Raw genomic sequence first — 10,305 nt, 5'->3', positions numbered from 1 at the left:
GAGATACAAAACTAAACTTGTAATTGTGATAGAGATGATTTATTGTTAGCATGCCAAGTAATGGACTAAGTTTACAATGAGTGTTGGAGTTTCTTGAGTTGCTCCACACACTTGTTGCCATACTTTTAAAAATTCCTTCAAACATTGCCAATTAGTTAGAATTATAAGAAGAAAAAAGATAAAACAATAATGAAATTAAAAAAAAAAAAGAAGCAAAAGGTTCAAATAATATTATTTATATATTAACATATAAATTAAAAACATATACTCGTGAATCATCGGTTTGACTATTTCCTAAAGCATCATAGGCAACAATATTGAAGTTAGTGTTTATACTACTATAAATTCTTCAAGTGCAAAAGCATGGTAAAGAAAACATGAATGTTAAAAGTAGAACAAAGATTTGGCTTTTCATTTTTGAGGCAGAGGAGAAAATTTAAGATGGTTTTATATGGCTTAGTATCTTTTTTTGTAGGCAACTTGAATGTTTAGGCAAAAATTTACATGTTTTTTTTGTTAAACAAATAGATGCTTCTTTTTTATACTAAATGAATGATTCTTTTAAAAAAAATCATCATTTAAAAAGGGAATTAACTTTGAAGTAATTGAACTCATATTGTACTTATTAATTCAATTGTTGTGACTTATGAACATTTTTATAGTTAATATATAATAGACATAGATAGCTATTAATCTGTTGCATACACATTGACCATAAATACTTTGTTTTGCTTTTCTTTTGCAGGGGCATCCTGAAGAGTCGAGCGCAATATACAAAAATCTACATCAGATGTTTCTTTTGTTAAACAAATGGATAGTTCTTTTTATACTAAATGGATGATTCTTTGAAATGAATAATCATTTTAGGTGGAAATTAACTTTGATGTAATTGAATGCATATTGTATTTATTGATTCAATTGTTGTGACTTATGAGCATTTCTATAGTTAATATATAATAGACATAGATGGCTATTCATTTGTTGTATACACCCTGACCACTATATAATAAATTTTATCATGAAAGTAATACTTGTCTAATAAGTTCATCACTAAGTAGTACTAAGTAGTATGTTGTGTATGTGAACTCTGGAGTCCAAAGTTCAAGTATAATAACTGCATAAAGCAAACAGTGGGTAAAAGAAAAACTATCAAAATACTTTGAATGCTCTTGAAAAAGCAAATAACCAGATACAGTTGTTGTTCTTTTTTTTTTATTTTTTTTCCTTTTTTAAATTTTGTTAAACAAGCATCAGGATAAAGACAAAAAAAAAATTCTTTCTTTTGTAATACTTGTATTCACTATCAATTGAATCATCTCTGCAGTAAAGAATAAATACAAGTAACTTCTGTTAGGTACCTAATTATTTTTGCAAAGATCTAAGTGGATGTTACTTCAGTCAAGCATCAGGATGTTCCTTTTTCATATTAAATAGATGTTACTTTAACAGAAGCCATGTGAATGAAAAATAAAAAAAGCTTATCCTACATAAGTAACTATAAATTTGTCACCATGTTAAAATGCAATGAAAGGAATCATGATATTCATTCAACTTATCCATACAATTTGCAACACTGTTGATACAGGAATTCATCATGACCAAAAGTAATAAAAAAAGAATAATCCATTTAGTATAAAAAACATCTATTTATTTAACAAAAGAAACATCTGACGTAGATTTTTGCATATTGCTTTCGCCTCTTCAGGGTGTCCCTAGAAAGTGAAGTTACATCGTTTAATAAACTTTATATTTTGTTAGAGGTGGTGAAGCTACATCGGTTAGAAAATGAGTATATCATTACTATACAACTAGCTAAACAAAGAATAACTTTCTAGTTGCTATACTTGGATCACGTCTCTTTCGCTTCATCCAATTCATCAACTGTTTCAAATTCCTCTTCAATCAGTTCAAATTTATCAATCATTTTAAAATAGACTTTCTGCAATCATCCATCTGCAACCACAAGCAAATACACATATGCATCCATAAGCAAAGAAATTCTATCTAAAAAACAAAGAAACAGCCATCTAATGACAATTATAAAAATAAAGAAACATCAACAATCATATACAAAGAAACATCTACTTTTAAAAATAAAAGACACATTATTATTCAACCTAAAATAATCTAGCTATTTGAATATAGTAAATATTTATAGAAGCAGCCCAATGCATATACTGTCATTTCTTCTCTAAATTTGGCCATAACTGTCTCCAAAATAAATACAAAATCCTCATTCTCAACCTCATCCATGACAAGTGACTAATTCATAAAGCTTAATGGACTAAAATAAAACTTTAATCTATTTGTGTTCTTGATAAACATAGAATGCAAAAGATGACAAGAAGTACTAGAATAGAACTCCATACAAATCAATATTACCTTGAAAAGAAAAAATTGCCAAAAACCTTCGATCATTGTGGTAGTATAGTGTTCCTTTCACTGAGGCAAAAACATTATATGCTTTATGCAGCATCCTTGAGCTTCTTGGTGATGGTGGCAAGAATATTCTCCTGGTGGAATACTTGCAGCAATTCAATCTCAGAAACCTGTCTTGTTCCGTCACCAGCATAAGTCCCTGCTCCATAAGGGCTTCCACCTTTCACTTCTTTCATCTCGAACATGCAATGGCCGAACGTGTATCCGATGGGAACATATATCATTCCATGATGTTCTAGCATTGTTATAGCAGTGAGGCTATACATAAATCATGACAAGTTAGATCAGCAACTAATAAGTACACAGTGATATCTAATAAGGAACAGGGTTAAGATATATATAGAACTTGTTTTCTTACGATGTTGTTTCTTGTCCATCGCTTTGCAAACTGATGCTGTAGAAGAGTCCAATAGGCTTGCCTACAAGGTCTTGTTGCAATCAAAGAGGTCCAGTTTTGTCAAAAAAATCCATGAACTGGGCAGCCTTCATTCCGAACTGCGTGGGGAAGCCGAAGATAAGGCCATCAGCTCCATTGAGCATATCAGGTTCAATGATTGGTACATCACTCTTTGGTGGTGCATTCAGCCATAAGCAAAAACACATTATTCAATCAAGAATATCCCAGAGCCTATAAAAAAGTATAGAAACCAAGTAAGAACCATCAATAGTTATGAAATCAAAGGTTAAATGTATTCAGTAAATCCCCAACATCCACTTTCATTCACAAATGCATAATTAATAATTAGTCAAATTTAGAAGAATGAATTATTCTAAACTAAATTCTTATTACTAAAACCTAATAAAGAAGGCATGGAGAACCCTAGGTAGAAAAGAAATAAACTGTACAAAAAAAGAGTAACACTAAAAAGAAACTACTAATTATCTCAAAAAGAAATATCCAACACTATAAGAGTTTAATTCTCAGAACAATATCGATTAAAAACATTCAAAAAAAAAAAACATTCATAATAAAAAACACAAGTTAAACTAAAACTCTAAGATGGGAAGGAAAAAAACCCAGGTCGCTAGGGAGGAGACGCGGTTGATCGACTGGGGTACACGTCAAGGCGGAAGTTGCTACGTTGTCGGTGGTTGCTGTGACGGTGAAGGAAGTCATGATGGGAGTAGTGTGCGGAGGTGGCTGCGGCACGAGAGGACGATGCCCGCGCTGTTGGACGGTGGTTGTCGGTGGCATTCCTTCTGGAGCTATTTCTAATTTCTTTCACGACGGAGGAGAAGCGACTGTGGGGTGTCGCCTAACAGTACAGTTCTGGGTGTCGTGGTGGCTGTACTAATTGGAGAGGAGTGTGGACGGTGTGGCTACGGAAGTGAGAGAGGAAAAAAAGGAGAAAAATTTCTGTCCATGGCTATGAAAATAAGAGAGAAAAAAAGAAGGATTTGTACCATTTTTAATTAGGATTTATTTAATCAGCTTTTAATTATTCAAATTTAAATTTAAAAAATTTAAAATTAATTATTAAATAAAATAGTTTAAAAAATTAGCTGATTATTGTTGGTTCATAACTTCATATACTTTTCCTTATCAAAATATACATATAGTTATAAATAAGACTATAAACTCGGTGACTAGTTGACTACTATATATAGTGCCTGAATTCATAATACACTTCCAACTCAAACTTTTATAATTTACGTTAGCAAGGATCTGGGGAAACTGGAAAGTACTCTTCTATGGTCACACAATTAGTTTAAAAAATAATTTAAAAAAGATCAATGAAAGCTATACTTACGTAACATCATCATCTATCCAGTGATTAAAGACACTAATAATAAAGTAACCTGTGATGTTGTACACAAAGAAAAAAGTGACATGTATGAATGTATATGAGGTAAGTAATCGTCCCATCATTATTCTCGTGGCTTAGCTTTGAATTTTATTAATTTTGTTCCAATGAAAAATTCGTAATTGCTACTTCATTGCACAACCATACAATTTATTTATAATTATAATTTTCTTTTCTTAATTAATTAGTCCTGGTTTACACGTACACACACGTCAACACTAGTTCATTGATTAATGAAGTAGTGTCACGAAGAAACGATTTTAGTCACAAAAAGAGAGAGTGAAAAAGAAAGAGAAAGACAAAAGCAGCCATCACATAAACGTTTGGAACAAAAACTCGTTACGCCATCGTCCAATTAATTAAAAAACCAAAATCAATGAATGAAAGCATTCAAAAAGGAGTGGCGAGTGGAAAGATAGAGAAAATTCAATGAAATAGATTACACACCAAAACCCGCTTTAATTGTATGTGTAGCATTCATCATATATCATTAAGATGTGAAGCTCCCATATCCTAAGCTAGATTACTACTACTCTTTGCTGCTGCCAAACAAGAAAATATATAATAACACGCACCAATCCAACCAAAGAAACCGCGTTCATCTTTCTATATTCTTATTCCGGTGATTTTAGGAAGGAAAAAAAATATTTTATTTAATATTTATTAATTATTATAATAATAAATAAATATTAAATAAAATAAATTTTTATTATTTTTTATTAATTTATTTTAATTATTAAATTTTTTTTAATTACTTACAATATTTTTTAATTCGACNNTACTAAGAGGAATGCTGGCTTTTGAAGATACGAAATGAGATATTATTATTAGTTTATTACTGATGTTTTGTGTTTCTCCTCCTAAAATCCTTTATAAAAATATTAGAACGGAAAAAATCATTCATGTACAATATAATAATGATTCCAGTCTTCCAGAATATGTATCGAAAGTACTTTAAAACCATATAAAGTAAAATACATAATGAGTAGTACTGGTACATCTATAATTATTATTTCTTTTTCCCAATGGTGCTATATTATAATCTTCGCTATATAACTAGAACCCCTAAACCACACCCTTCCCTTACCACTCACTCAGAAATTCAGAATAGTAATTTTCTAATTCCTAACTACTATTTACCAATTCATGCTTCTGATTTTCGCTATATAAATAGAACCCCTAAACCACACCCTTCCCTTGCCACTCACTCTCTCTCTATCTTTCTTTTTCAAACTGAAAACAATGGCACCGCCACTCTGCATGCTTATCTTCCTCTTGTTCTTCTCGTTCCCTTTCTCATCCTCCTTCATACTCAACAACAACCACTCTCTTTCTTTTCCTCTTACACTAACAGAAACACCTCTCGTCAAACATGTATCTAATTCCATCAACAAGAACCAAAGACTCAGGATCCTCTCTTCCTACAACGTCAAATCATCTTTCAAGTATTCCATGGCGCTTGTGGTGTCCCTTCCAATAGGAACACCACCGCAAATTCAACAAATGGTTTTAGACACTGGAAGCCAGCTTTCTTGGATTCAGTGTAACCCAAAACAGAGGACCAATAGCAAAACGACATCGCCACGTCCTCCTACCACGTCGTTTGATCCTTCTCTCTCTTCTTCTTTTTCTCTTCTACCTTGCACCCACCCAGCCTGCAAGCCGCCAGTTCCCGATTTTACCCTCCCCACTAGCTGCGACCAGAATCGCATCTGTCACTACTCCTACTTCTACGCAGACGGCACCTACGCCGAGGGCAAACTCGTCCGAGAAAAACTCGCCCTCTCAAATTCCCAATCTACCCCTCCTTTAATCCTCGGTTGTGCTCAGGACTCCAAAGACCCCTGGGGCATTTTGGGAATGAATCGTGGACGCTTGTCGTTCCCTTCCCAGGCCCAAGTAACCAAATTTAGTTACTGCGTCCCGACCCGCCAGGACCGTTCCAGTTCTGTAACCGGGTCGTTTTACCTTGGGGACAACCCGGATTCTTCACACTTTCGTTATGTAGACATTTTGACTTTTCCTCAAAGTCAAACCATGCCGAACCTGGACCCCTTGGCTTACACTGTTCCAATGCAAGGTATTCGAATTGGGGCCACAAAGCTGAACATTCCTCCTTCGGTTTTCAAGCCCGACGCTGGAGGGTCGGGTCAAACCATGGTTGACTCCGGATCCGAGTTAACTTATCTAGTGGACGCGGCTTACAATAGGGTGCGTGAGGAAGTGGTGAGGCTGGTGGGTCCCAGAATCAAGAAGGGGTACGTGTACGGCAATGCTGCGGACATGTGTTTCGATGGAAACGCCGTTGAGATTGGACGGTTGATAGGGGACATGGCATTTGAGTTCGAGAAGGGAGTGGAGATTGTCATACCCAAAGAAAGGGTTCTTGCCGACGTGGGCGGTGGGGTCCACTGTTTGGGGATTGGGAGGTCAGAGAGATTGGGTGCGGCAAGTAACATAATAGGAAATATCCATCAACAAAATCAATGGGTAGAATTTGATCTTGCAAATCATAGACTTGGTTTCGGTGAAGCCGATTGTGCAAGATTAGCCAAGTGATGGAGATACAGTGGGCAATGGTGCATGTAATTATGTAACTAACTATATTCGTTCGAACATAGGACACATAGGTGTCGTGTTTTTTCGGCTGTTACTGTACAGAGGAAACATACACGTGTGATCGTCATGATCATGGTGGTTGTAAATCGTACGGTTGAGGAGGGGCGAAGGAAAAAGAAATGTGGGTGTTAACTGTTTGTGTGCTTGGATTGGATATTGTACAAGTAAACGTCAATCGTTTTGGACCGACGCTAGGCTGTGGGTCTTCACTTCCCTTGCTCTTAGGCCTTTGCAAAGACGATGCGTCAAAGCTCAATAATAAAATTGTGTACATTATTACCACTATAATCTATGAGTGAGACTCATGACATGATGTATATATCAGGAATAGGAGGGTATATCAATATCAATAATATAATAATATGTGTGACATTATAATAATAATAATATAATACTTCTTTGAAAATAACATGTAAACCAATGTCCTTCTTGTGCCTTGTAATCTTGTCTTGTATATTACTATTAGCAAGTGTTATCCTACCATATATTATTGCACTTTTAACATATGTGTATATTATCGGCAATTATTCTAACAAAGTTGCTAAAAATATTTTTTTATTCACCTTGTTGTATATACACTTTTCCTTTGCAATGGATAAGCTTGAAATTAATAATGAGAGGGATAGAAGTTGAAATTGACTAATTCAACTTAATAATTATTTATTAACAATTCATGTTGAAAGATTTCAATCTTTGCATCAATTGAATAAGCCTATTCAGAAGAAACTAGTTCAAAACAAATAAAAGGAAAAGGCAGAATTTTCCATCACGAATTTGAAAAAATTACAACCAGGAAAATCATTTTATATATATAAGATTTTAATTAGATGCATTGCATCATTGTGGGCAGGAGCAAAGGGGGGAACTATTCATTATTGTACACGAACCGGAATTTATGAAGAAGTATATATCTTTATCGGGGCAGTTACCGAAACAAGGAGAAAAGAAAAGTTGAGTTGAGGTCTCTATAGTCTATTGAATATGACTCATATGATTAATTATTAGTTCACTTAGCTTTAGTAGATTAGACTTTCTAACTAAGCTTACTTCACCACAACGTCCTCTTCATAAAATAAAAAAGGATAAGATTCTCATTTATAAGATAGATAGTAATAAGATGAAAAATAATGAACTTTTAATTTGGTCTTTATGATGATATCTTATAAGTTATAAAAAGGACAAATTATCTAAATAAAATATTTGGCTTTTAAAATTACGAAAATGTAACTTTTACGGTTTGAATACAAAAATATAATTTTCTATAAATTTATGTAAACTGTGGAAGGAATCTCACAAATTTGAAATACATGTAAATTCGCTGGAGGGTTTTCAGTTTACATCAATGAAAACATGCATAAACTGTAAAAGGAGTTCAACGGTTTATGCACACACCAAATTCTACTATATATACTAATCTTGAATGAGTGGTGTGATGGTAGAGTGTCGTCTTTATCTTAATAATTTGTACTTTTATTTGTTTTACGCTTAAAAAATTGAAAATTTTTTAAAATAATAATCCAAAATAGAGAATACATTTGAACTTAGTTAAAAGAAAAGTTGAGTACACTAAATGGTTGTTAACATGGTCAGACCTTTAAAATGCTTGTCCGTAGTAATGTTGTAGGACTTTTTTTTTTCTTTATTTTGAATTTATCCTTCTTAATTACTAAAAAAATTATTAACAAATATATGGAATTATATCTCATCCAAATAATAAGGTTTAAGATTTTAAAAATTTAAATTAGAAAAAGTCTAGGGTAGCAGCATTTTTTTAACAATCTGGCCAGCACTTAACCATAAAAAAAAAGTGAGTGATCTTTTACTATTGGATGTAATCTCACACCATTAAAAACACTATTGATGACCAATTGATGATTACAAAACATAAAATTTACTGGCCTCCTAGCACTCCTCTTTAAATTATATTTATTTAAATTTTAAATATTTTGGAATAAAATATGTTATTATTAATAAAAATTTGAGAGTATTATTTAAATAAATATATATAAATATAGGTATTAAAAATTTAAAATATTATTTAAATATATGTATTAAAAATTTGAATGAGTTTACTTAAATAAAAAAATTAAAATTTAAATAGAATATAATTCTATTTAATTCAAATTATATTAGATTAAATTAAAATAATTTGAAAAATAAATTCAATTAGCACCGTATAAATCAATTATTTGCATAAAATTGAATTAGATTGAAAAGTATAAATCAAATCAATATTATCCAAATTGTTTAAAATTATATTATTTTTACAATTAAAATAAATTTAAAATGTACTACAAAATATAGTCTTATTTCGTTGACAATACAAATAATAAATGTAAATATATCCCACTCACTCTAGGTTGGTGTATATAATAAAATTCGGTGCGTGCATAAACCGTTGGACCCCTTCCACGATTTCTTCCCAAATGCTTCATCAACGTAAACGTGGAACTCCTCCAGCGATTTATGTGTATTTCGAATTCGTGAGACTCCTTTTACGATTTACATAAATTTATAGAAAGTTATATTTTTATATTCAAACTACAAAAATTATATTTTTGTAATTTTAAAAGTCAAATATTTTATTTCAGTAATTTACCCTTATAAATAGTATCACTCTAATAGTTCTTTAATATATTTTAAAAAGAATTGTTAATTGCTTCACTTTATGAAAAATTAAAGCGATTAATAGTAACAAAGAGACATAGACTAAATAAATAGTTTATAACTAAAACATGAAAATTCTACTTCAAATAATTATAAAAATCATATATTGAAAAATTAAAGATTAAACAATTTTTTTTTTTTACCAAAGATATGAAACTCAAACCCGCAATCTTTTAATTGAGTATGGAGAGATTATGCCATTTGAACTATTACTCATTGGCATTAAACAACTTTATTTATAAGGTAATGAATATTGGATAGGTATCTTATTGGATAATACTAGGAGACCAACATTTTTAGTTTAAAAAAAAAGGAAAAATTGGTTAGTATTAGTTTAAATGTAAGATAAAATCAAATGACAATTGTTGGCCACATACCAGTTTTTCTTACCTTATTTTAAATCATCAATATCTAAAATCTATTGAACTACAACTAGTTTTCACCATAAATATCATTTTTCTAAAATATGTTTCTATAAATTCAGCTATTAATTCATCACTTTACACCAACAAAGTGTTTAGCAAGCAAGCAAGAGATATTTTGTCAAAGTACATGTATATAATCTTTAGACTACATTTATTTTGGTCTAAAAAAAGTTGGTCATGTCTAAATGGAATAAAATCTAATTAAAAAATTTAATAACTCAATTTATATTTATCTGACTTTATAAAAGTAGGATATCGTAATAAATATTTGGTTGGAAAGAAAGAAATAGAAAAGAAAGAAATAAAAAGAAAAGAAAAGAAATTGAGTGGATTTTTATTTTTTTTTAAAT

The 10,305-nt window shown here is 31.5% G+C and overlaps 1 protein-coding gene and 1 pseudogene across 1 annotated transcript; one reads left to right on the top strand and one right to left on the bottom strand.

The window, feature by feature from the left end:
- On the bottom strand, window positions 2,102-3,061 carry LOC107608464 (annotated as a pseudogene).
- Window positions 5,310-7,341, top strand: LOC107609249 (aspartic proteinase PCS1). Its single transcript, XM_016311135.2, has one exon. The coding sequence runs from the start codon at window positions 5,487-5,489 to the stop codon at window positions 6,801-6,803; it is 1,317 nt and encodes a 438-aa protein (XP_016166621.1). The 5' UTR covers window positions 5,310-5,486; the 3' UTR covers window positions 6,804-7,341.

The sequence above is a fragment of the Arachis ipaensis genome, chromosome B07 (genome assembly GCF_000816755.2).
Source record: "Arachis ipaensis cultivar K30076 chromosome B07, Araip1.1, whole genome shotgun sequence".
Classification (NCBI taxonomy): domain Eukaryota; kingdom Viridiplantae; phylum Streptophyta; class Magnoliopsida; order Fabales; family Fabaceae; genus Arachis; species Arachis ipaensis.
This window is presented reverse-complemented; position numbering and strand designations above follow the sequence as displayed.